This window comes from Hippichthys cyanospilos, chromosome 16 (assembly GCF_059441005.1).
Source record: "Hippichthys cyanospilos isolate Australia breed blue-spotted pipefish chromosome 16, RoL_Hcya_1.0, whole genome shotgun sequence".
In the NCBI taxonomy this organism is placed as follows: domain Eukaryota; kingdom Metazoa; phylum Chordata; class Actinopteri; order Syngnathiformes; family Syngnathidae; genus Hippichthys; species Hippichthys cyanospilos.
The window spans coordinates 16826024-16852700 of NC_142384.1; the positions used below are offsets into that span (position 1 = coordinate 16826024).

At 45.7% G+C, this 26677-nt stretch overlaps 1 protein-coding gene across 2 annotated transcripts; it reads left to right on the top strand.

Annotated features, from left to right (window-relative positions):
* The first annotated feature begins 568 nt into the window (after window positions 1–568).
* crebbpb (CREB binding lysine acetyltransferase b) lies at window positions 569–26311 on the top strand. Of its 2 annotated transcripts, XM_088436574.1 has the most exons (32): window positions 590–715; window positions 1283–1381; window positions 5675–6261; window positions 8654–8821; window positions 9153–9399; window positions 10449–10562; window positions 11036–11275; window positions 11372–11465; window positions 12364–12501; window positions 12573–12690; window positions 12766–12940; window positions 13255–13308; window positions 13432–13553; window positions 14556–14741; window positions 15924–16286; window positions 16361–16534; window positions 16675–16840; window positions 17063–17181; window positions 17268–17507; window positions 17584–17672; window positions 18203–18283; window positions 18379–18435; window positions 18546–18623; window positions 19127–19194; window positions 19270–19420; window positions 19494–19640; window positions 19720–19833; window positions 19917–20082; window positions 20580–20747; window positions 20999–21160; window positions 22126–22407; window positions 23174–26311. In XM_088436574.1, exons 2-32 carry the CDS (start codon window positions 1297–1299, stop codon window positions 25406–25408), a joined length of 7188 nt encoding a protein of 2395 aa, XP_088292700.1. In that variant the 5' UTR covers window positions 590–715; window positions 1283–1296; the 3' UTR covers window positions 25409–26311. The 2 variants fall into 2 exon arrangements, with proteins under 2 accessions (XP_088292698.1, XP_088292700.1); XM_088436572.1 differs by having other exon boundaries at window positions 569–1381.
* The last annotated feature ends 366 nt before the right edge of the window (window positions 26312–26677 follow it).

Below are 26677 nucleotides of genomic sequence, written 5' to 3' on the forward strand. Positions count from 1 at the left end.
GATTTCTTAATAAATAAAATTGACTTGTCTGACTTAAAAAGCAAGAAAATTCGTGAGGTAAGCCAGTACGAGTCAAAGTGACGGTCATAAATGAAAATCTGCGTTAAAGTGGGAAAGCTGTCCAACATTTTAATATATAACATGTTTTTTCATGCATGAAAAAATAGGCACATTCAAATCTATTTTTTCAATCACTTTATTTTTCCAGTATTGCATTTTAATCCTATATACATTCCAAATGGTGTTTATAGGAAATGAAAAAGTCTAAATTTTTTATGGTCTCATTCGTTTTCCTGAGCCGAAAAGGCGGATTCAAAAATAGATCAAATGTGAGCTGTGTGTGAAATGAGTGTTAAATGGTCTTTTTTTAGGAGAAAAAAAAACTTACTGTATGCCCGTCCAGTACGGTATTTTTACGGCAGCAATGTTTTACGTTCACGTGACGCACGGTGGGGCACAGGTTTACGTCATGACGTCATTTACACGCCCCCCCCCCCTCCTCCTCCTCCCCCACAGTCTAGCAGGGAAGAAAAAAAAAAACTTTTTGTATCGTAGGAATCAACAGCCGCCATCTTGACGCGGCTCAGAATCGGGATTTCTGGGGGAGAATTAATTGTCCAAAAACCGAGCGGAGCCACCCAGAGCGGACCCCGAGCGGCATTTTCTCGGCCCAAATCGAAGCTCGAGCTCTCCCGGCGAGGATTAATGCAAACATGTGAGGGCTACTCGGAATTTTGTCGTGCCGAAAGCCCAGCGTATATTTGATTTCCCTTTTAGCGAGCGCCGCTTCTCGCCGCTGCCGAGCCGCCGTATTTTCCGGCGCGACAGACACCGGAAAAAAAATCCGTTTTCAAGGAAATATTTCTCGATTTTTGCTCTTTTTATCGGCACCGAAGGTGGATTTTTACGGCAGCTCGTTTCGACGGCGAAAAAAAAAATGACTCCGCGCGGACGCGTCGCCGGCGATCGCCGCAGAAATGCCTCCGCGCTCGCTTGGTGTATTTTTTTCCTGATTTGATTTTTTATTAATCGCTCTCGGCACGAGATCATTTCGGATGCAGTTATTGGGGATAATTATGTGGGTGTTGGATGTTGGATTATCATGGGGTGATCTCCGGCGGCGAAGCGTGGCGCTGTTGCCTTTCTTTTGAAAGCTCTTCCCCCGGCAGCATTTTGCCACTCAAAAAAAAAACGGAAGGCAGTTCAATTGATTCCTTTTGACGCGCTGTCACAAGAGAACGTTCGCAATTAGGAATTAAAAAAAAAATTGGGATCACCCCAGGCTGAACATCGAGGATGGCTGACAATCTGCTGGATGTCGGACCCCCCACTGCAAAGCGACCCAAACTCAATTCACCTCTCTCGACGTCGGATGGCCCAGGTGAGTCGTCTTCTTTTTCCTCGTAATGGTTCAATCATCACCGGGATTGAGATGTCACTGCACGCAAATTCCACAGTCAAGTCACAAGACCAACCCCCCACAGTCACACTTAAGGGGGGTCCCCAATCCTATATAGTCCCCGAGCTACTTTTGTCAAAAAGTGACAACATTCATTTACATTGCTAATAATTGCTAACAATTGCACTTGTCCATAGCACAAGTGTGTGTGCTTAACCAGGGGTGTCCAAACTATGGCTCGGGGACCGTTTGTGGCCCGTGTCTGCAGTTTTCAGTCCGCTGTACATGCTAGTAATACATTTTGACATGGCCCTCAAGGTTATTTAATAACGGAATAAAATAATTTGATGGTGGACAGTAGGGGTGTCAGTCTTGGACTGTCTCATGCTTCAATTTTGATTTTTGTGTCCGGTTCGATTCGATTAATCCATCTGTGTCAATTCCGACTGGATGCGGGCGATTGATTTTGATACATCCAACAAAAAGCATTAAAAAACACACGAGGAGTGGAGCTTTAAAACCGCGGCGTGCATTAATTCCTAAACGCTTACACTTGGGAAACGTATGACCCTCGACTCGAGGGGTTTAAATTTGATTTCCGCTTCAATCAAAAGATGTACAAAGAATCACCATACTACTTCAGTCTGTTTTGCAAGACGATGACTAAAGGAGACAAACTGTACAAACTGTCTTTTTTTTTAAATATTAATCAAGCTTTGATTTGTAAGGAACGCGCCCTTTTCCACAAAAACACCATATGGGCAACTGTTTATTTCTTTGAAGCTAGTTATAAATTGTGTAACAATTATTGAATAAGTTGAAACAAAAATAAATTGTATCCGTATGACAAAATTGGTAGAACACGATACCGTAATTCCCCAAATATAAACCTTTATTTTTTTCCAAAAATGCCCAATAGGTATGGGTGCGTCTGATAAACGGTATCTTAAAAATTAGATTTTTTTTATTTTTTCACAGTTTTCATAGTTTCGACACACAAGATGTGCATTTTTATATTGGCCGTATTCTTAATTAAAATAATTACCACCAATAATTACCGTAACTGTGCAAGCTAGAGGGCGGATGTCACTTGGCTGTCAGCAGCGAGTACCTGTTGCAGCTTGTTATGGAATTATTTTCAATAAAAGAAGCGAGCAGACTGAACCAACTGTCCGAGTCCATCCCCGTTCACACACAGGCATATTACTAAAACAGGCAAGCAGCCGAGTGCTCCGGTTAGAGAACACGGAAAGCTATTCCATTTGACCCGTTTCTCAATTGGCATATACCCACAATCATAAACTTGGTGGGACTCTCTGAGCTGCGCAACTTCGGAGATTTATGGCAAAACAAGGAAAAAGATAAGCAACTGCGCGCGGAATCATCGTTCACTGGCGCTGCGTTCACTGACCTCTCATAATATGGGATATCTGAAAGGCTTAACCTGTACCGAATGATTACCTTACAGTTATGAACATAAGAACAAATGAAGAGTTTCGATTTTTGCCAAAGTGTTGGTGCGTCCTACAATGTCAGGTAGAAAATACGGGAATTGACCCCAAAATTAAGGGTGTGTCCTATACACAGGTGTGTCTTATATTCGGGGAATTACAGTGATATTTCTCAGTAAATTTATGATAAGCAATATATGAAAAAAACTTTTTCAAGCGAGCAGCTATGTAAATAGAGTATGGAGTATTATCAGTCATAATCGGCGTGACGGTCAAAGCCCAAAGTGAAACGTCGCATTTACGTTTGCGTTAGTATGTCTCTCGTGCATCATGCGACCATGTCGCCCTCGACGTCCACGCGTCACATGATTGTGCCGATCTGCTCGTTTGGGTGGAGGCACCGGCGACCTTTTTCTTCAATCTCCGGGTAAAAGTTGTAGCGCGGCTGTCTCGGTTGAAAACCGTTTGGGATGTATCCGCTTTCAAATATATGTTTTTGTTATTTACGATATTGATTTTGTGACATTTTAAATGGATTCGGAATCGTAGTAAATGTTTGATATGTTTTTTGGGGGCATGCCCCTATTGCTCAAAGTTTTTCCCACATGGTTCATTCCATCATAGCGGACCTTACGTTGCCTCCGCTAATGATGTCAACTGGCCAATCGGTGGCTAACTAGCAACTAGCATGAGGACTAGCAACTAGCCTAACAGCGGACCTTACGTTGCCTCCGCTAATGATGTCAACTGGCCAATCGGTGGCTAACTAGCAACTAGCATGAGGAACTAGCCTAACAGCGGACCTTACGTTGCCTCCGCTAATGATGTCAACTGGCCAATCGGTGGCTAACTAGCAACTAGCATGAGGAACTAGCCTAACGGTGTACGTCGTCGTCACTAAAACAGGGAGTATGAACCAACCAGAATGAATTGGGTAGCATCTTCATATGAAAGCATGGTCTCAGGTCTAGCGAGGTGCTCTTGTTCAAGATGATTTGATGCCTTCCTTGAATTCTGACAAGCGTTTTCCAGCAATGGAGCGCTAAAAATAACTACAAAGTCGAGAAAAACAGCGCGGGGATGAGAATGTCGCCTTAGGGTCTGCGTCACCTGTCCAACCTGCGCAACAACTTTGTGCATCACCTGTGGGACTTTGAATACTTAACAAAAAAAGATTTGAAGTCTTATGGATGGCGTCCGCGGATAATATCCCTGTTCACGTCTGTATCTAAAGGTCGCATTCAATGTTTTTTCGAATCACAAAGCGTGAGCGTCCGACTGGTGTTTATCTCGACGGCGGGTGCCTCCGGTGAGCGTTATTGGCCGACATGCGCTCCGATGGCATTCAAGCGTTGGAGCGTGGCAAAGGCGCTTCTCTGAATCTTCTGATGATGTTTCTGCTGAGGTGGAACAGATTGCCTTGAGGTAGGCGGTGGATTACCAGCTCGCTTAAGCGTTCTGCGTCTCCCCGCGGCCCTTTGTCACATCAGCCCGGCCTAAAAATACTTCGTACTACAACCGGGCGATTATGGGCCCAAAAATAAAATTGTGATTTTCATAAACCGTCTTGAGATTTTCCCCCCAAAATTAATTGAATTTAATGGGAGAAAAAAAACAACAACACATGTTTATTTGAAAGGAAAAATGTTTGGACAAAAACAATAAATACTCTTTTAAAATCCATTTTAATGTATACTTAATATTTATAGCTTGTGCAAAATTTGCTAAATTGGAAAGTTTGGAAAACAATATTTAGTCTATGATTAATATGATGGCCAAATTATGGTTTATGTGCTATACATACCGTTAAAAAAAAATCTTGTCCAAAATATGGTGTTCTGCGGTGGTCTCATTATGTATCCCTTTCAAAATGCTAGAATGGGAGCTAGTGTTCCAAACATCAGTCTCAAACACGGGCAGGGCGCTACATCATGACATCCGGAATTTCACTCCCGCACATCTTTGTTTATAAAACAGCAGGCGACAAGAGTTTGCTGGCTTCTTGCCGTAAAATAGCGATTGAATGTTTGCGCCGGGGAGCTGCGGTCTGTGCCCCGGGCGCTGATGTAATGGGAGCCTTCCCTCTGGAGTCGCCGCTTGTCTGGCACCAGTTGATGCGGGCAATTTTGCCGGAAGAAAAAAAAAAAATCCAAGGAACTGTGCTAAATTTAGCCCTAGGTCCGGCACTGGCACTTGCTCAGTGTGAAACACGCTCGTTTACATGTTCGGATATCCTACAGAAAATCCAAATTAAATGTCAGGTATTTAGGTTAAAAAGAGTTTTGTGGGAGGGGGGGTGCGGGGGTGATAACATTTACAAACACAGAAGCCCAAATATTTCATTTCCACTTAATTCTGAATGACCAACTTTGAGAAATTTTTGATGGTCAATATTTTCTCTTTTAATTATAAACTGTGCTTAGTAGCCCACACATTGCTTTCATTCCTCCGCCTCCTCCAAATCTCCTTCCATTAGAGAACCATTAAAAAAAAAAATTGCAATCAATCTGTGTATGTTTGCAATGACTATACACACACACACACACACATATTGCTGAATGCTGTCATGAGCCTAAGCAATTGTAGTAGGTACAGTGCGTGATTTAAACAACTCAACACCAAATGGCCTGGGCAAAGACCGAGCAAAAAAATAGTGGGAGCTCCTCTCGCTTTTTCAAGTATGGGGCCGCAAAATATCATTCCGAGGGCGGCAAAAGGCCCCCGGGCCGCAAGTTTGAGACACCCGCTTTTACCAGATTTTGAAGAAACGTATGATGCGGCCGGTGTGCAAAGTGAGTTATCGCTCCGGTTTTTCCCCCTTTAGATCTTGTGTCCCTGTTTGACCTGGAAAACGACCTTCCGGATGAGCTCATCCCCAATGGAGACCTGTCCCAAACGGGAATGTCGTCAAACGGCGGCGCCGGAGGAGGCCCGGGTCTCAACGCCGTCGTCCCGGACGCCGCCGCCAAACACAAGCAGCTATCCGAGCTCCTGCGGCCGGGAAGCTCCTCCATCTTGGGGAGTTCTCTCAACTCTGCCGGCCTCCAACAGGGAGGCATGGTGGGCGGCCAGCTCGGCGTGGTCCTCGGCAAAAGTCCGCTCGGGCAGGGCTCCCCGAATCATCAGTCTCCCCAAGGTCCGAAAGTAGCCGTTGGTGCGGGACAAGGCAACGGAGGCATGAGCTTCAATCAGGCCCTGTTGAACAGCGGGCAGGGGCACGGGGTCTTGGGCCCCGCCGGACAGGTGATGAATGGCGCTCTGGGACCGGCGGGCCGGGGGAGACCCGGCATGCAGTACCAGAGCCAAGGTATGCCAGGGGGCAGTGTGCTGGCAGAGACTCTCACCCAGGGAGGCACACAGTTAGGCGCGCACAACTCCTTGACTCCTCAGCAAGCTGGACACCTCGGTAAGGTGAGGAAACCACTCTTTCAGTTTCCAACACTGACTTCAAAATTGGGTGTGTGTGTGGGGGGGGGTCACCAGGCTGATGAGTTCCAGGAAATGCTTTGTTTTTGCCGCGTGGTGTATTTGCACTATAATAACGATTGGCATTTTTTTTTTCTGTTTTAGACTAACCTGTAACTTGTATAAGAAGTGTAAAAAAACAAACAATTGTTGAAAGATGATTTATATTGCTTTTTTTCTTAATGTTACAAAGCATAGTTGTATGCGTACTTATAATTTTTTTATAGATTTGTTGTTTATAGTCGCCGTGGTGAGTGTGGGTGGCGGGAAAGATTTTCTCTCATTCTGCCCTAACCCTAAAAAAAAGACTTAAAGCAGAGTTCTGATGTCACCTCGCTAATGATAATGTGTACAATATATGTATAAAAAATAACAATGTTAAGGCATACGTTGCTTTGCAAAGGGGACAATATAACAATTTGGCAACAACCATTTTCATGTTCCAATTAATTTGCTTTTTAATTTGAAAGCAAATAATGTATCCTTCAGTCAGAGAATTAAAAAAGACATTCAAAACTCGTTAAGTCCACGTAACCCTGAAGTGACTTCTTGTACCCAAATCTGAGAACCAATGGCTTAAAATTGAACAATATAAAGCCATAAGGTATTTTTAAAGGAGTCGCAATAACACTTTGCCAATAGGTTGCTTCATGTTCCAATTAATTTTCTCTTAATTGCATTAAATGCATTTGCGTTTTATTAAGATTTGCTAACACAAAAACCATCCAGCCTTCACACATTTATGAACTAATGAATTAAATCAATGATGGCATTTTAACTCATGGCATGACAAGTTCACACGTTACGCTGTGTGTATGTGGCACATGGACACATCACTAAAACCAATTAGTAAGTAAAGTAAAGTTGAAATTCCTGAGCAATCTACAAGTGTTGTTTTTTTCCCCCTGTTCGTCTTATTCTTGTATATGCCTCTGTCGCTCTTCTGGGTCTTAAGATAATAGTGCTGTAAATCAAGTTTAGAGGGGTCGGTTGGGGTGTTGCTGACGTGAGGGGCTGTTACAGGAAAGGGAGAGTAGAAAATGCAAGAAATCCAGCAAGCAGTTATATATATATATATATATATATATATATATATATATATATATATATATATATATATATATATTTTTTTTTTTTTTGTCTATAGACTTGGCTTGGCTACACCCCCGTAAATCCAGATCATTAAACGGCGAGTGAGATGAAGTGAAAGTCATGCTGGGGTGTGAATGGGAGTGAGGCACCAAGCAAACTGCGCTTGCTTTGGAGGGGGGAGGGGCAGGCCGCAGCCCAGCGCTGCTCAGCTGTCGAGGGAGCCGGTCCTTCTCTGCACCGTGTCTCCTCCCACATTTCGTTCTTCAATGGCACGGCCCTGCTTGTTCTACTGAGCAACGCTGACAGCGGGCAGCTCGGCTAAACGCAACCGACTGATACAGACAGCTAGCAAAAGAAAAAATCACGTCTGGCTACTAAATCAGAGCAGTAACTATCTCAAGCTCGTTTTTACTCTGCCTGTAAAATCCATGTGACGCTACTTTGTATGAAAGCCACCAAGACAGAAGAGTAGGTCAGCAGTTTTCTGTCGTCTTAGATAGGATGCAAAGCAGTAGCGCATCATTTCTGGTTAAATGCTGACATTTTCAATCACAATTTGTTTTCAAAACGTTTTGCCTCTAGTGGAGCTTCAAACATGACGTTCTGGCAGAGACGTGGTCACCAAGCTTAGTGTCGAAGGTTTTTTCGACAGCCGTAGGCATGCTCGTCTCCAGTTTAGAGAAGGTCAAATGAGGTTAATAGTGCATATTATGGTCATTCTGACCTTTCACCCAAAACCCAAATTTACAAGCTTTTTGTGTTCATTAGTGTATGTATATACATGTACGGTGGCCTCGCTAGTTATTGGCACGCCTATATGCAGTAAAAATGTCATTTTCAATTGCAGATACATACTCATACTGACACTTGTAGAAATGCTGCAGCAGACCGAATTCAATCCCCAGACCCCAACCCCATTGAAAACTTGCGAAGTGACTTGTGTCCCATGTTTTGCATCTTTTTCCTCTCTCAAACTGTGGCACCTGAAAGTTGCCAAAAGAGTTGACTTTTTTTACCAAGAAGCAAAGCTGACTGCTCACACTAAGACCAGGAGTTTTTCATTCACTTTTTCTGCGCTGATGACCAAAAAAAAAAAAAGGGTCATACCACTGCAAAAATTTTTTTACCAGTTTTGAAACAGTGACTTTTTAAAACTGGCATATTCTTGAACTGTAGTTTACGTCATCACTTAGGATATGCCGTTATTGCAGACGTTGTGACCAGCCATTGTGTCATCCGCTTTTAGATGGGAATGTCAGGAGCTCCATTCGGCCAACAGTATGCCCAAACGGGGGTCCAGCAGATGGGTCCAACAGGCATCAACGCCCAACAACTCCAGAGCAAGACAGCCCTTCCCAACAATCTGCCTCAGTTCCCGTCGGAGCTCAAAGGAGCCGGGAATGTGCCCAACATGGTAAGTCTGTCCCATTGACTAATTTTACTGAGTTTTGTCCCCAAAAAATGTACCCGATTGTGTTAAACGACCACGATCACGATATTACACTTTGCACATTTAAACGTGTGCATATAAATCACATTTGGCACATTGGCGATGACATTTCTTCTTCAAAATGACTTTTATGGGAGCAATATCACTAACCGTGCAGTGAAAGGTCTTGTTTACTGAAGCCGTGCTTCTTAGCGTGTCATCCGGCCATCATCTTGAGCGTTTATCCTCACGAGGGTCGCGGGGTGAATAAAGGACCGGACCTCTCTAAGCGCCTGCGTTGTTTTCGTTGTCGCAGTCCCAGATGCAGCAGCAGGTCCCGTCCGTGGGGATGGTACCCGGCGGCGTGTCAGCCGGTCCGACGGCCGATCCCGAGAAGCGCAAACTCATTCAGCAGCAGCTGGTCCTGCTGCTCCATGCACACAAGTGCCAGCGGCGGGAGCAGGCCAACGGCGAGGTCAGGGCCTGCACTCTGCCCCACTGTCGCACCATGAAGAACGTCCTCAACCACATGACCCACTGCCAGGCGGGCAAGTCTTGCCAGGGTGAGTCTTTTTCAACTTCAGGGCTTTTACCGGCCTATTCAACTTTGGAACGACGTTAGTATCTTTAAGCAGATTTTATTCAGGAACTCCAGAAAATAACTCATGTCACATGATATTTTTTTTTTTTTTTCTGGTCTGCCGTCAACTTATGTCACTAATGACAATGCACATTTGTATAAAATGTAACAACATGAAGGTACACATTTTGCATGTCACGATAACACAACTCCGCAATATGTTGCTTCATGTTTCAATTAATTCGCTCTTAATTTGAATAGAAAAATCTATTATTCCTGTCACCATCAAATATTACATTTACTCATCCCTGCAGCAATCCTGATCAAAAATCTCAAAGTAGTTCACCTATTTAGACATTTTCAGAAGTCAGATAGTGAAGTTCACTTATTTAACAATTTACAGCAGCAAAAATTTCATTTGTAGATAATTACTTTGACAACATTATTTTTCATGAGAAATGATTACTTTTAAAAACATTTTTCCCCTTGCTGTCAACTGAAAATGACCACTTTTGGTGAAGTCATAGATGAGAAGTAGATGAGCAGTGATTGGCCGTTACCTCAGCCGTGAACATAGGTGATGTCGTCATTTTCGGGCAACCGCAACTAGAAAAATGTTTTTAAAAGTATTGGGTTTTCTCATGAAAAATCATTTTATAATTACATCATTATTTTTTTACTGCTGAAAATGGCTAAATAAGTGGAGTACCCCTTTCACTCTTTCAATCCCGAAGAATTTGTTACACCTCTTTAGCAGAGTCACTCATTCAATCCCGAAGAATTTGTTACACCTCTTTAGCAGAGTCCAGACGTTCAATCCCTGGTACTTAATGATAGTATTTTTATTTTTTTTTAAACAATTCAAGTGGCTGTGCGCGCTCTGCATTCTTTTCATTTCCTGCTTGACCTCGTCTGAACTCTGCCCTCACCGAATTAATACATTCAGATTAGGAGGGGCAAAAAAGGTTTTCAAGTTTTGGATCATTTCCAGCATAATTGTTCATTGGACGCTTTCGATCTCTCTCGCCACAGTGGCCCACTGTGCATCATCCAGACAGATCATCTCCCATTGGAAGAACTGCACACGGCACGATTGTCCTGTCTGCCTGCCGCTGAAGAATGCAAGTGACAAGAGAAACCAACAGCGTGAGTGCCCTATTTGTGGATGTCTTATTTATTTATTTATTTATTTAATTTTATAAACTAAAAACACATGCTTGCTTAGGTGGGAAATCTAAGTGTAAGCCTCAGGTGAATGTGAAAGTAAGAGGCGGCGCCACCTGCAGGTTGCACAGCACTGAGCGCGAAGGCGTGGAACTGAGGCAGGATTTCTCCGGAAAGGCCAGGCCTGTAATGGGACACCCGGGGGGAGGGGCGTTGTTGTTTCGTTTTGCGGGGGGCGGGGCTTTGATGCCGGGCTGCTCTCTGATTGGTTCAACGAGCCGATGACGGATTTAAATCCCCCACCGAGGCAGCGTGCTGCCTGTCAGCGAGGGGCAGCTCTATGTTCATCCACAACTGTTTATAAACACAAATAGACATTTGAATAAAAAATGATTGCCTGGCGTTGGCGAGATGAATATTTTTATATATTTCTTTCTTTCCCTCTCTCACTAAAGCCATGCTCGGTTCCCCTGGGGCCGGCCTGCAGAATGCAATCAACGCCGTGGGGCCCGGCCAGCCCAGCGCCCCGACCATCAACAGCGCGGCAACACACATAGACCCCGGCTCCATGCAGAGGGCCTACGCCGCTCTGGGTCTTCCCTACGGTAACCAGTCCCCGGCTCAGAACCAGAGCCAGGTTCCCGCTCAACAGAACCCCCAGGGGCTCCAGCAGCTGCGAAATTTGAACGCTTTAGGTAAACCGGAACGATGAAATTTTCTTGTCACCCCCTTTGAAATTCCGCTTTTGATTAACGCAAACGGTCTCATTTGCGTCCGTAATGCTTTATCAGGCACTAATCAGATCAACCAGATGGCGGCCGGCATGGGGGTCCCCTCAGACCAGATTGGCCTGCACAGCGACTCGTTGCCCTCCACGCTCAACAAGTGAGTTGACTCAAGTCATTAACGGTAAAATCGAGTTACGGGTTTTATGCATCTCAAAGTGCAATAACAACGGCAACATTTACTACTCAGAGCAATTTTGACTGGTGCCTACAAAAAAAAAAATATATATATATATATATATCAATGGGAGCCACAGACCCTGATTGACATTTGAAGCAAAGGTACATTATGTCTACAAAAAAAACAAAAAACAATGTCATCGTCTTATTCGTGAAATGAAAGACAAAATTAACTGATAAACCTGAAACCAATCAAAACACTGAGTGAAAAATCATTTAAGAAGTCAAAACTTTCTTGTAAATGCACGGCTTTCAACTGAAATCAGTCATAAAGCAAAATTCACTTTATAAAGCTAAAGAGCGAAATACCAAGATGTGCTAAGCTGCCACCTTGGCCCAAAGGTGCTGACTTTGAAGAATCTAAAACCTATTTGGGTTTAAAGAACATTTTGAACCCCTCAATGGTCACCTTAGCTGTTTGTCACACTAATTTTGGAATGTCTTACATTCTAGACATTTGATTTGAAGTAAACATCAAATCATTAAAGCTTCTCATATACACAGTCCACACATGTTATGAGTTTTTGCGTAAGGATTTTTTTTTAATTAAAATGTCTTCGTTCGGCCGTTGAAGGGCTAACTTTAGTAAATAATTCCTTGCCTGTTGCTGCATAGTCTGGATGACTCCACTGATCATTTCTAATGTAAGGGGAAAAAACGTTTTGAAACATCTCGTATCTAAACGCTGTTTATCTCGACGCAACAAGAGCGCTATAATTTTTTTACGGTAATTGGAATTTAGAAGAAGCACGCATTATTTTCCGAGTTGCACGCCCCTCGTCTACCCTCTTGTGCTACCTCTCTTGTTTGTCCTCCAGTCAGCTGTTGGCAGATGGGTCCGGGGCAGGAGGCATGGCAAACCTGCCGGCGGCCGCCTCTCTCTCCGCTTCGGGGGTCAGGAAGGCCTGGCATGAACACGTCACTCAGGATCTGCGCACCCACCTGGTGCACAAACTGTACGTTGTGTATACAACACATTGATAAGTGAAAGAAAAAGTGTGTGAGTCATTTTCTACCCTCCAACCAGAGTACAAGCCATATTCCCAACCCCAGACCCTGCAGCACTGAAGGACCGCAGAATGGACAACCTGGTCGCGTACGCGCGCAAGGTTGAGGGCGATATGTACGAGTCGGCCAACAGCAGGGTAAATCGTCCGCGGCAAAACATTTACACATCCATGACAGCTGACGTCATTTGTCTTTTGCCTTCCTCTGCTTAGGACGAGTATTACCACTTTCTGGCGGAGAAGATCTACAAGATCCAGAAGGAGCTGGAGGAGAAGCGGCGCTTGCGGATTCAGAGGCAGCCCGGCATGGTGGGCAACGCCTGCCCGCAGCAGCCCTCCATGACTCAGCCCAACGCCATGGGCCCAGGACAGCCCGGCCGACCTCCCAGTCAGTGGATGAATCTCTTTACTTACTTTCGTTTTCGTCTTTTTCGTCTTTTTAACGGACAGCGTGCAGTTACATTGATCAAAGGGGAGAATATGACTGCGCCAGATTTAGCGAGTGGGTAATTTCCATCTGTGGTCCATACGTAAAACCAGAATACACAATACAAAAGAAGAGCGGCGCACAAGAGCAGGTAGCAAAATTCTGGTCGACGAAACAGCATCAGCGATGAGCACTGAGATCAGACAGCGCCACCTAACGTTTGCAGCATTGATTGCCTCAAATTGCTGATTTGAATTTTTTCCTCCTCACCTCAGATGGACCTGTGCCTATGCCGAATCAGATGATGAACCGTATGCAGGTGCCTCAAGGTATGAAGGAACTTCTTCTCATGGGAAGTGCCTTCAGCTGATTTGGGGAAATTTGTGTAGGGTTTTCATTGCGCATTTTAGACAAACAGATGTGTATGTAATAAGCTGTGTGTATTCCTAAAGGAATCAATCAGTACAACCCAATGGCGATGCAAAATGCGCAGATGTCACAGACACCCTTGGGGCCGCGGGCTCCCTCGCCTATGAACCATCCCCAGCAGCTCAACATCAACTCCGTCCCAGCGGTGAGGTTTTTTTTTCTTTTAATGCTTTCTCTGAGCTTTATATCAACTCATTCAACCCCCAAAATGTGTTTACACATCTTTGCAGAGCCCAGACATTCAATAAATATACATGTTTTGAGGTTGTTGTTTTTTTTAATATTAAGGTAAAAGTGTCTGAAAATATATCACGTATACTGAAAAACAAAAGCGTGTTCACCCAACATTCTCTCTGCCTCAAAAGTCAAGCAAAACTTCACTTATGTGTGATATCAAGCCTATTGAATACAGAACGGAATCAAAATAAAACAAAAGAAAAGACATCACGGCTCAACTGTCTAGTTTTGTTTTATTTTGTTTGTTGGTCATGTGACATTCGCAAGCTGAGCAGTGATCACGCTTTAAATCGACAGCAAGCTGCAAAGTGGGCCCCCTCAAGATGGATAAAAATCAATGGAATTCATATTCCACAACATAATGTTAATCAGAATGCTGATTAATATCGACTTGTTAGGGGAGCATAGGACGTAAAGTAGTAAGCAATTTTTAAAAAAAATTGAACTAACCATTAATTTTGTACTTGAATGACACTTTGCAAAGTTCTACTTAAAGCATGCTACTAAATTTGATGGAAATGATTGTTTAAACCAGAGGAAGCGTTCTGGGTAATTGAGCCTTTTGAAAGATGGCGTTTTAGCGGAATGTATTCGTTGTGATACCATATTTAGACGACATGATCAAAAAATGCTTTTGAAACATGATTTTTAGAAAATATCACAAATATGGTGGCCTCTTGTCACGTTGCTAATTTTACGTTGGCATGAGTTTAACCCTGCAGAAAATGATTTACGACATACTTTTCAAAATTGAGACAACTTGGAAGTCAACCAGCATCACGGACCCAATAGTGTTTGACAATAGGGATAATATGAGAGAAAAACATGACCTTTCATTGAAAATGTCATCAGAAAATGAGACTCCTACCCTTGTCTTAATTTTTCTCCACGTGTCCTCTTCCTTTCCCAGATGGGCATGTCCCCTTCGAGAATAGCGCAAAATCCCGGAATGATGGGTAATCACGCAGGCGGCATGGTTCCTCAGCCGGCCAACCAGGGTCAGTTCTTGCCACAGGGACAGTTCCCTGCAGCCGCTGGAGGACCCGTGAATGTGAACGTGGCCGTGGCTCAGCCAGTAACGCAGCCTGCTACACAGGTGAGATGCCATGTCATGAAAATTCCGTTTAAAATTTTCAAATGAAAAAGATCATGCTCACCCACTGTTTTCAGTTGATAGTCTTGGTGTGGCTGCAGATGGCTCCGATGCGCTATTTTTGATATTTTGCTCTAAATTACCCCTCAGTACGGCTCCACAAAGAAAGTGAAAAATGCTAGTGATGAGTCTTATTCCAAGATTTGGCCACTTTGAAGCTCTGCACTCTCAGGTGTGATCCTGCCGGCGTTATGGAGCAAAGGGAGGCAGCGAGAGGGGCAAGGGAGGGAAAAAAAAAAGCTTGTTAACCGAGGCTAGGACACTTCCAAGCACCTCATTATTGGGTGTGATGCTGCTGACGCCCTGGAGAAAATCCAGAGGGTGTGCGGAAAAAAATAACCTTAATCCGATTCATCAAACTCACTCAGTTAACAAGACTAAGAGAAGTGAAAGTTCCACCTCAGGCCAAGTTATCAGAGCTCTGTGGGGATGGTGCCTGTAAAGCTTTTTTCTTGTTTACGTTCACCATAGATACCGTTCACCCAAAATGGCTGCCTCATCCCATAATGCAATGCAACGCAACACGTATTAAAAACAGTGGTTTAGCAATCCCGGGCACTGCATATGTAGTGGTACCTCTAGGCATATTTTATTCAGGATCTCCAGAAGACAGATCATGTTACATCACGTTTTTTATGTCCGGCTCGTCTGCCTGAAAAATTGTGTGTCGATGCCACATTTGTTTAAAACCTAACAAAATGAAGGCATATATTTTGCGGAGTCATTACAACAAATTAGCAATATGTTGATTCATGTTCCAATTATTTTGCTCCGAATTTAAAAACAAAGCTATACAGGTACCGTCACAGTGTTAAATTACATTTGCTGATACCTTCCAAAACACTGGTAAAATCTCACCTTCCCCTTAAAGGACCTTCATGTACCCCCATTTGAGAACCTCTGCTTCAGGCAATGAATACTTGAACACAAATAACAATACTCAGCTGTATTTTCATCCTCTTCAAAAAATAACTCGGAGGTGTAAGTAGCTGTGAAAGTCTTGTCTTCATGAATGCGTTGTGCTACCTCCTGGTGGCCAAGTCACACACCTCCCTGTATCTGTTTGATTAAAACGTCTCAAGGCCCCGCCTGCTATATTTGAATTGTTTCCATTTTCCTAAACAGCCGCAGAATTCAAACGCCCCTCTCAATGCGATGGGCACCCTGGGCTCCCAGTTGCCCTGTGGCCCTTCAGTCCAGTCGGGCATGGGCACAACTCCTCCACCCAACGCCTCCGCCGGCCTCCAAATGCAAGCGCACCATCCTTCCACCCAGGCCCCACTGCCGCAGCAGCCTTCCACTCCCGCCTCTACGGGCGGGCCCGCCTCCAACCAAGCCCACATACCCGGCAGCCACCCCGGTCCGCCCTCTGTCGTCAGTACGCCGCCCGACCCTTCTCAGCCGCTCACGCCCTTACAGCCGCAGACCGAGCCCCCCGTCCCGGCGCAACAGCTCACCTCAGTGCAGGCGCAGCATCCCAGCACGCCGGTAAGGCTTTAAGCATCAATATGAATATGCTTGTACGACCGTATTTGCTAACGATCCACTCTTTCCTCCTTCAGATGTCGCAGGCCGCCGCCAGCATCGACAACCGGGTGCCCACCCCGGCCTCGGTGGCCGAGGTCAGCTCGCAACAGAACCTGCCGGATATGAGCGCTACCGACCTCAAGTCGGAAGTCAAGGATGAAGATGACGACAGTAAATCGACGAACAAGCAGACAGGCGTAAAAGCAGAGGTACGTCTTTTGGTTTAAGGACTAGCACTGTGGTACCATGATGTAATGAAACTTAAAAAGACTAAGGTACCAACTTATGATAAATCGCTGAAAAACATTTTTAACATGACGCACCCGTCATTGTGTTCCCCTCGTACTAGGATGATGAATCCAAACCATCTTTGGTAAAAAAGGAGGATCCAGATGCAGCTGAGCCAAAGCAGGAACCGATGGACACTGAAGAAACAAAACCAGCGGTCAAGATGGAAGCCAAAGAAGAGGTGGAGAGCGGGGGCAATGCCGCCGCTACTCAGAACCGCAAAAAAAGTAAGTTGGATGCGGTGCGACCTTGACTTACAATGCCACAACTCGTGATTTTTTTCTTTTTTTCACCTCACAAGCCATCATGCATCATGCGGTTTTGTGTGTGTTTGTGTGTCAAGGTGCCATTTTTTTATTGTTCTTTCACTTGAAACGACAGAAATATTTTGTTGTAACATTTTGACGTATATTCTGAATTTTTATTGAGCGCCTGCCTTCACTGTGCAGTTTTTAGACCGGAGGAGCTTAGACAGGCTCTCATGCCCACACTTGAGGCCCTCTACAGGCAAGATCCGGAGTCCCTGCCCTTCCGACAGCCTGTAGACCCCCTGCTGCTCGACATCCCAGTCAGTGTCTAGCCACACTTACTAATATGTGAACGTTGGCCTTTTTTGGTGGTGCCTCAAAAGTTGAACCTTTCCTCTCTCCTCAGGACTACTTCGATATTGTGAAGAATCCAATTGACCTGTCCACCATCAAGCGTAAACTAGACACGGGCCAGTATCAGGAGCCGTGGCAGTATGTCGACGACGTGTGGCTCATGTTCAACAACGCCTGGCTATACAACCGCAAGACCTCGCGCGTTTACAAAAATTGCACCAAGCTCGCCGAGGTCTTTGAACTGGAGATCGAGCCCGTCATGAAATCGCTGGGCTACTGCTGCAGCCGCAAGGTGAGATCATGCCTGTGTACGTGCGGACCGCGCCTTAGCTCACCGAAACGTGACGTGTTTTGTTTTTGCCCGGCAGTACGAGTTCTCCCCTCAAACATTGTGCTGCTACGGCAAACAACTGTGCACTATCTCAAGGGATGGCATCTATTACAGCTATCAGAACAGGTAAACCTGCTTATTGACTCGGGGGGGCGTTAATTACGCACTGATTCCACTTGCTTTTGGATGTAAAACGGTTTAGCTCCTCAAGGTTGTGACGGCGCATTGTTTTCACTTTGACTTCTCAAGATATTTCTACTGGAGTCCACAACAAGCACCCAGGTTCCCCCTGCTGGACAGAATGTTATTGCACGCAGTTATAATGAATATTAACAGGTGTTAGGTATGCAGTACTGTATTTCTATTGTAAAGCCCCCCCCCAAAAAAAAATATAATAATTGAAATATTCATTTAATTCTAATCCGCATTTGGTTAAATAATATTCTTTAACCCAGGCAGTACCTCAAAAACTGGTGAAGACAGGGCTAATTGAATGTTGCAAATTTGAAATCCCTAGCTTTGAGAAAAACATGTTTCAAAGATCCGAGTCTGATTCAGTCATCTTGAGACCTGTATTTCTACTACTACCTCGAGGTGTATTTTATTCAGTAGCTCCTGAATTTAGCTCGTTGTAACGTCGTTCAACTTTTGTGCAGGTATCACTTCTGTGAGAAGTGCTTCAACGAGATCCAGGGCAACAGTGTGACACTGGGGGATGACCCGGCACAGTCACAGACGTAAGTTTGGCTGCTTTCAAATTTTTGGTCAATGCGGTGTTGTACTGCTGTGTCAAAGAAGACGCTTGAATTTGAATTTTTCTTTTGGGGTCCAGCATGATATCCAAAGAGCAGTTTGAGAAGAAGAAAAATGACATGTTGGACGCCGAACCGTGAGTACAGGCTGTTTTTTTGTTTGTTTTTTTTGGTCCAGTTTGTCTCGAGGCTTCTTTCATTGTGCGCCAAGACAAACCACTTAACAGACAAATGTCCGACTTCACAGGTTTGTCGAATGTAAAGATTGCGGACGCAAGATGCATCAAATCTGCGTGCTGCATTATGATGTCATTTGGCCATCGGGGTGAGTCTCTTTCATCGCCGTTCCTTCAAAGATTGGGAATGCAATCCCGGATTTTTCTTTCCAATAGTGTCCCATGAGCCCCCACTAGTCCAAACACAGCATTCTTATTAATAATTGCCTTTCTGGAACATGAATTAAGAAGCAAAAGCCACATATTTTTATCCATCTCTGGGGACAACCGTTTGGCTCTTTGCGCTGACCTGAAAATGACATCACAGTTTCATCGTTCTCAGGTAACGACCAATCTCAGATTGCGAACGCCACATGACCAAGCCCAGAAGACAGGTGAGCTGTGATTGGTTGTTACCTGAACAACTAGTGACAGCAAGTGACAAAATGGCCACCCCTGAGCTGGATAAAATCGGATGAATTTTGCTGCTCGATTAAAATTATACATATATCAATCGGAATGATGTGTTTTGATGAGTAGGTGTGCTTAAAGCGAAATATTCGAAACGAATGTTAGCCTGTGCGTATCCATTCAACACACTTTTAATTTCCAGCTTCATCTGCGACAACTGTTTGAAGAGGTCCGGGAAAACGAAAAAGGAGAACAAGTTTTCAGCCAAAAGTAAGACGAACGTCAACACGAACCGCAATAAACTTCAAGTGAACGAATCGAAAATGAGTTTGTTTGTGCATGAAGGATTGCAGTCGACGAGGCTGGGGACGTACATTGAGGACCGAGTCAATAAGTACTTGAAAAGACAGAACCACCCAGAAGCCGGCGAAGTGTTTGTGCGAGTGGTGGCCAGTTCAGACAAAACTGTGGAGGTTAAACCTGGAATGAAGTCCAGGTAAGTCCTCGGACTGCCGGGCATGCTTTTGGACCTTTGAATCAGTTGCGACATGGAATTTTGCTCTGCTCAGGTTTGTGGACTCGGGCGAGATGGTGGAGAGCTTCCCTTACAGAACCAAAGCACTTTTTGCATTTGAAGAAATTGACGGGGTGGACGTTTGTTTCTTCGGCATGCACGTCCAGGAGTACGGCTCCGATTGCCCTTTTCCAAATACGAGGTCAGCAAAGCACCACAAAAAAATATATAATCCCATCATGTTTGATGGTGCTTCGAAGAGTTTTCTTTTTATTTTCCAGGCGGGTTTATATATCATACCTCGACAGTATTCACTTCTTCAAACCGCGTATGCTCAGGACTGCAGTTTACCACGAGATCCTAATTGGATACCTGGAGTACGTCAAGAAGCTGGGGTACGTGAGAAATCACGTCACGCTCGATGCTTTCATTTGTTGGGCGATAGACTTAAAAAACAAAACATCTGGATCCCATTCAGGTATGTGATGGGTCACATCTGGGCCTGCCCACCCAGTGAAGGAGACGACTACATTTTCCACTGCCACCCTCCCGATCAGAAGATCCCCAAGCCCAAGAGGCTGCAAGAGTGGTACAAGAAGATGCTGGAAAAGGCTTTCGCCGAGAGAATCATACACGACTTCAAGGTCAGAAGCTTTTGCTTTTGTATGATATGTTGTGGCTTTTTGTATGATTTAGGCGAGATCGCTAAAATAGTCTGGAAAATCAACTGCCTTTTTTGGTTTCTTGAATTTGAGGCTTCAAAGGACACAAGTCTTAACGGAGCTGTTTGGTGGTCTGTAAGAGAGTGTGCAGGGACAAGTGAAGATGAAGATTCTTAAGGCTACGGAAGGGAGTCAAATACAAAATGCGATATGTCTAACCCTAACCCTCGATCTCACTCATCTGCCAAGGTGGTCTCATTTTGGCGACGCGGACTTCTCACTCATGTTCAGCGAAAGGGTCTTTGATCAAACAGAACCAGGCGGTCAATGAACAACAAAATGTTATACTAAGACTGGCGGGAATGCCATGATTCCCTAGGCTTAGCATCCCACATAAGAGGCAACCCTCCTGATTGTTGATGTTTGTGAAAGTTGTCAACTCACAATGTGGACTTGTCGTCTGGCGTTTTGTCCTTCAGGACATTTTCAAGCAAGCCACCGAAGACAGGCTGACCAGCGCCAACGAGCTGCCGTATTTCGAGGGAGACTTTTGGCCCAACGTGTTGGAGGAAAGCATCAAAGAACTGGAGCAGGAGGAGGAGGAGAGGAAGAAGGAGGAGAACACGGCATCCTGTGAGACGCCCGAGGTGAGGGAATTTGATCGCGGGCTTAGGAGGGAGCCCAGGATGGCTTTTATGAGAGGGAGGCTCTCTTTCTGCCAAAATCAACACACTGCTGCTGGCTCCTCTTATTTCGTTCCAGAATTCATCATCGTAAAACCTCCAAAATCTTTCGAGAGCTTCTCAGACATTTTTTGCAATCGCTCTTTCCGAATTTTGCTCGCTGTGCAAAAAGTTGTGGCGCCTCACGTTGGCATTCGTGCGTGTTTCCTCTAAAGGGAGCCCACGCTGACAGCAAGAACGCCAAAAAGAAGAACAACAAGAAGACCAACAAAAATAAGAGCAGCATCAGCCGAGCCAACAAGAAAAAGCCCGGGATGCCGAATGTAGCTAACGATCTGTCCCAAAAGCTCTACGCCACCATGGAGAAGCATAAAGAGGTAAGCCAAATATCAAATCTTACTCCTCCTCACTAAGCAGTGACAACAAACTGATTTTACTTCACAATTTATATTTAGTCGACCTCAACAATTTTTTAAATGTTCCATGCAAGACCGTTACACTAAACGCAGTATTAAGAGTAACATTCCTGGAGTATGAATTATCGTCAGTCCCCAGTTTTCTATGTTACCGTGTATAAGACACACAAACAGTTTGGCAGCAATGTAAAAACAATAGCAAAATTGAGTAAATCTCATTTTCTGAATGTTTTTTGTGTGTGTGTGTGTGTGTGTGTGTGTGTGTGTTCACACCTGTAAATTAGTGGTTTATTACAGGTTAAGTTGAGCGTGTTTCAGTTTTCACATATTGTGAACGGTCAGTGAATGCAACGTAAGTGTAATGTTGAATGTGCTCAAAGCAGTTGTTTTTCCTTTTCCTCGCAACGCAGCTCGAGTTCATTTTGCCGTAAATACCCGGTTGAGCGCTATCCGTTTTTCTCCCAAGTTTATGATTGTGTGCATACGCCAAAAGACCACAATTAATAAACAAGTCAATTGAAATTGATTAAAAATGACATTTGCTCAGGTAACAATCCACCACCGCTTATCTGGTTTTCAGTCAACAGCAAATAGTAAAATGGTTGCCGTCTGCGATGCCGTCAACTCAAAATGACATCACAGCTCAGAGTTCAGGTAGTGACCAATAACTGCTCAGCTTTGGAATGTCACATTACCAAATTGAAATAACCGGTGAGCCTTGATCGGTTGTTGCCTGAGTCCTGAGCAACTGTAATGGCCTTTTCAGGCGACGGCCAGTGTCAAAATTGTTGCCCCCTGAGATGGATTAAAAAAAAAAGGCTTTGGCTGCTTTAATGGAAAATAAGACATTTTGTTGTTCATTGATAGTCAAGTTGAACATGTGACGTGGACGCTCGATCATAAAACAAATTTTCCTCTATTCCCAGGTGTTTTTTGTCATCCACCTCCATTCTGGGCCAGTCATCAACACCCTGCCTCCCATCATGGACCCGGACCCTCTGTTGGCATGCGACCTGATGGATGGGCGCGACTCCTTCCTGACGTTGGCGCGAGACAAGCACTGGGAGTTCAGCTCGTTGAGGCGATGCAAGTGGAGCACCATGTGCATGCTGGTGGAGCTGCACAACCAGGGTCAGGACCGCTTTGTGTACACCTGCAACGAGTGCAAGCACCACGTGGAGACGCGCTGGCACTGCACCGTCTGTGAGGTAGGCCACCGGAAACGTTCAGATTTCTTTTCTGATTTGGCTTGAATCTATTGTCATTCAAATTGTTTTATTCAGCATTTCCAGAAGATAGCTTGTATAGCATCATTTGTTTTATTTCTGGCTTGTTTGGTGGAAAATTGCATCACATATGTATAAAAAATAAGCTTTAAAAATGAGTCACTGAGACAAATTAGCTGTAAATTGCTTAATGTTCCACTTCATTTGCTCTTAATTACAGAAGAAAATATAATGGTCCTGTCACGCCATAAAGTTAGATTTGTTGATGCCTGCAGAAACCCTGTTAAAATCTCACATACCCCCTACAGGCGCTTGTACCCCACCCGAGTACAGCTGATAGAGTAATTTGTAACAAATTTAAAAATATAAATTGTTTTGGGTTCATATTATGTAGGACATTTACAGTTTTAACAATTAACACAATGGTATCTTTACGTAATTAGTTTGAGGAAATAATGTTCAAACCATCAAAAATAAATAAACGCAAACTGTTGAAATGTAATTAATCAATATTGTGGTAGAAAGCATAATTATTGATTTTTGGGAGGGTGGCTTTTTCCTAAGAAAAAAAAAAATCTGAATATATGAATTTGCAATCCAAAGTGAATATGCAGAGGCTCGCTGAACTGTTGAAAGTCAAAGTACCCTTGTATAGGCAATTCTACATTGAGTGAGGTCAATCACCTTTTTCCCTCTCCCCCACTGATTCTCGTATGCCCGTAACGTTTCTTCCTTTTTCTTGCCGCAGGACTACGACCTATGCATTAACTGCTACAACGCAAAGGGCCACGAGCACCAGATGGTGAAGTGGGGCTTGGACTTGGACGACGACGGCAACAACCAGGGCGGGGAGTCCTCCAAGAGCCCCCAGGAAAGTCGACGTCTCAGCATCCAGCGCTGCATCCAGTCCCTGGTGCACGCCTGCCAGTGCCGCAACGCCAACTGCTCGCTGCCGTCGTGCCAGAAGATGAAGCGGGTGGTGCAGCACACCAAGGGCTGCAAGCGCAAGACCAACGGCGGCTGCCCCGTGTGCAAGCAGCTTATTGCCTTGTGCTGCTACCACGCCAAACACTGTCAGGAGAACAAGTGCCCCGTTCCCTTCTGCCTCAACATCAAGCAAAAGCTCCGTCAGCAGCAGCTCCAGAACCGCCTCCAGCAGGCTCAGCTCATGCGCCGCCGAATGGCCACCATGGCCGGAAGGGGCGTGCCCATGCCGTCCCCGCCTACCTCATCCGCCCCCGACACGCCCAACTCGGTGCAGCAGCCTCACACGCCGCAGACCCCGCAACCCAATCAGCCTCTGCAGCAGCAGCAGCCGCCTCAGAAGCAGCCGCCGCACCCCAACCCCCCCAACGTGGTCCAAGGCTTCCCCGGCAACGGGCGTAGCAACAGCCAGCCTCCGACGCCCATCCCGCAAGGCAAACCGGGGCCTCAGTCGTCCCCGCTTCATCAGCAGCAGTCGCCTCTGCCCGGCTTGCCGCACCAAGCTCCGCCTCCGATGCAGCTGCAACAGCAGCAACAGCAATTGACGGCCCTGAAGGTCGCCAAACAGATTGAGATGGCCGAGTTGGCGGCCAAGGCAAAACAACAGCAGCAGCAGCAGCAACAAAGCTACGTCATGAACGGGATGCCCATGAACCACCCGCGCATGATGGGCCCTGTGCAGGGCCAGATGCAGATGATGCGGGGGCCCCAGGTGATGCAGGCTATGCAGCAGAGCCAGTGGGGTCCCGCGATGCAGAAACCGCCGGGCCAGCAGCCTCAGGGCCCCCCTCAACAAGGTGTCATGGCACCCCAGCAGGCTCAGGGCGCCGCCATGGTGCAGCAGGGTCAGCTCATGCAGAGGGCCATGATGCCCCAGCCGCAGGGGCTCCAAATGCCCGGAGGGCCCCCGCAGCAGGCCATGCCGCCCGCGCCGCAGCAGCAGAACATGCCGCCGCGGGGGATGCCCGGTAACATCGCGCCCAACGCCTTGCAGGAACTCCTGCGCACCCTCAAGTCTCCAAGCTCGCCCCAGCAGCAGCAGCAGGTCCTGAACATCCTCAAGTCCAACCCGCAGCTGATGGCCGCCTTCATCAAGCAGAGGACGGCCAAGTACCAAGCCAACCAGCCGCCGCAACAACAGCAGCAGAACCCCCAAAGCATGCCGGGGTCCGCGGCGGCGATGCAGGCTATGATGCAAAGACCTGGGATTCCCCCTCAGCAGCAGCCTCCGCAGCAGGTGGGCATGCCTCCCATGGGGCCCCAGGGCCAGATGATGAATGTGGCGCAAAACGGGAACCCTCAGCTCTACCGGCGGCAGCAGCTGTTCCGGATGCAGCAGGCGCAGCAGCAGCAGCAGCAGCAGGCGGGCATGGCTCAGTCGCATGCTCAGTTCCCCCAGCAGCAGGCGCCGCAGTCGGCAAGCTACTCGCAGCTCCGGATGCAGCAGCAGCAGATGGCTATGCAAGGAGGTGTGGGGCCTATGGGCCAGCTCCCTCCCTCGTCGCAAATGGGCATGGACGGAGCCCAGAACCTCCTCCAGCAGCGCATGCAACAGCAGCAGCAGATGTTGAAGCAGCAGATGGGCTCCCCGGCGCAATCCATGAGCCCCCAGTCCCATTTGCTCCAAGCCCAAGCGCAGGCAGCCCCCCACCTACCCGCCGCCCAAGCCATGGGCAACTCCTTGGGCAACCAGGTCCGCTCGCCCGCCCCGGTACAGTCTCCTCGGCCGCCGTCGCAGCAACCCCCGCATTCCAGTCCCTCCCCGCGGATACAGCCGCAGCCTTCGCCCCAACACTCCGCCCTTCTCTCCAGCTCCCCGCATCCCATCATCGGGGGCCCCATGTCGGGCCCCATGGAGCAGGGACACTTGGGGGCGCAGGAGCAAAGCGCCATGCTGCCGCAGCTTCACACGCCCAGCCGAGCGGGCTTGAGTACAGACATGGGCATGGTGGGGGACACCACGGGAGACACGCTGGAGAAATTCGTTGAAGGATTGTAGCAGGAAGGCGGAAACCTCAAGTCGCAAGCTTTGTGAACGTTCTGCGGAGCAAGGGACTGCTTTGAATCCCAACGCCGTGTGGGTTTCTGTCAGTGCTACGAAGACACAAAGGATATATTTTTTGGCTAACGACCAGCCATGCAAGAATTGATGCTGTGGTCTTTGTGTTGTTGAAATTTGTTTTTCATTTGTTGATGCTCCGGTATTGACTTTTTTAACGAAACCTCTCAAAAGAAAAAAGTATGTCCCTTTTTATTTTTTAATTTTGTATCTTTGCAAATAATTATTCTATTTGTGTTGAGCAAGACTGTAAAGTTAAACTGGGAATTTTGGGGGGGTTGCCAGGGTTCCCTTCTTTGCTCAGTTTTCCCTTGTTCCAGGCTAATTTATTCTAATATGCCATTTTTCAGAAAGGACTGCCTTTGGGAAAGCCTTAAGTTTCCTTCCTGCTTGCAGACACTATGGAGGATGGTCGTGTTTGTATAGATTTAGGAAATATTGCACACAGACAAACACAATAGGCAGGTGTTCAAAAGCCAGAATGTTTGTTGTTGTTTTTGTTTTGTTCTTAAAACTGGCCTTGGCTCAGTATTTGTCTTGCATATGTACAAATAATCACTTTGTCTCTGAGTCCCATTGAATTCCTCAAGTCCTGTTCTTCTTTTGCCTGTGGTGAGAAATGAACATGTTAAAACTGCTGATTTGTGTTCAGACGATATTCGCGTTTCATTTTCTATCTTTACATTAAACTTGAATCCACAATGACCTGTCCTGTAATGTAAATCGCGCAGCTCGACAGCACTGTAAATATGCAGAAAATAAGAAATCACTGTACAAATCGGTTCAGGATGGCTCATTTCCTACTTATATACCATATTGTTTAATAAACCTGTGTGCCACAGACTTCTTGGTCTTTTTTTTTTTTCTTGACAGGTTTCCTCAAGGATTTATCTGACCATTTGTTCATTTAGTTTTCCGCAACAAACCATTAATCGAACTCCATACAAGCCCACTCATTGTCTTGACACCTTAACGCGGGTATTGAAACCCTAACCCTGTCATAAACCTTAACCCAGGTGAGAAAGAAAACCCTGGCTTGAAATCCTACTTTTTGAATAGATGAAATTAACCATCGTTTACACACGTTTGTGTTCAATTTTAAAGGGCCATTTTCAATTGACCACTTTGACCTTGAAAAAGACCATTTTGGATAGTTCAGATGCTACGTAAAAAAATTCAAATATTAATACCAAAATTACCTTATCCATA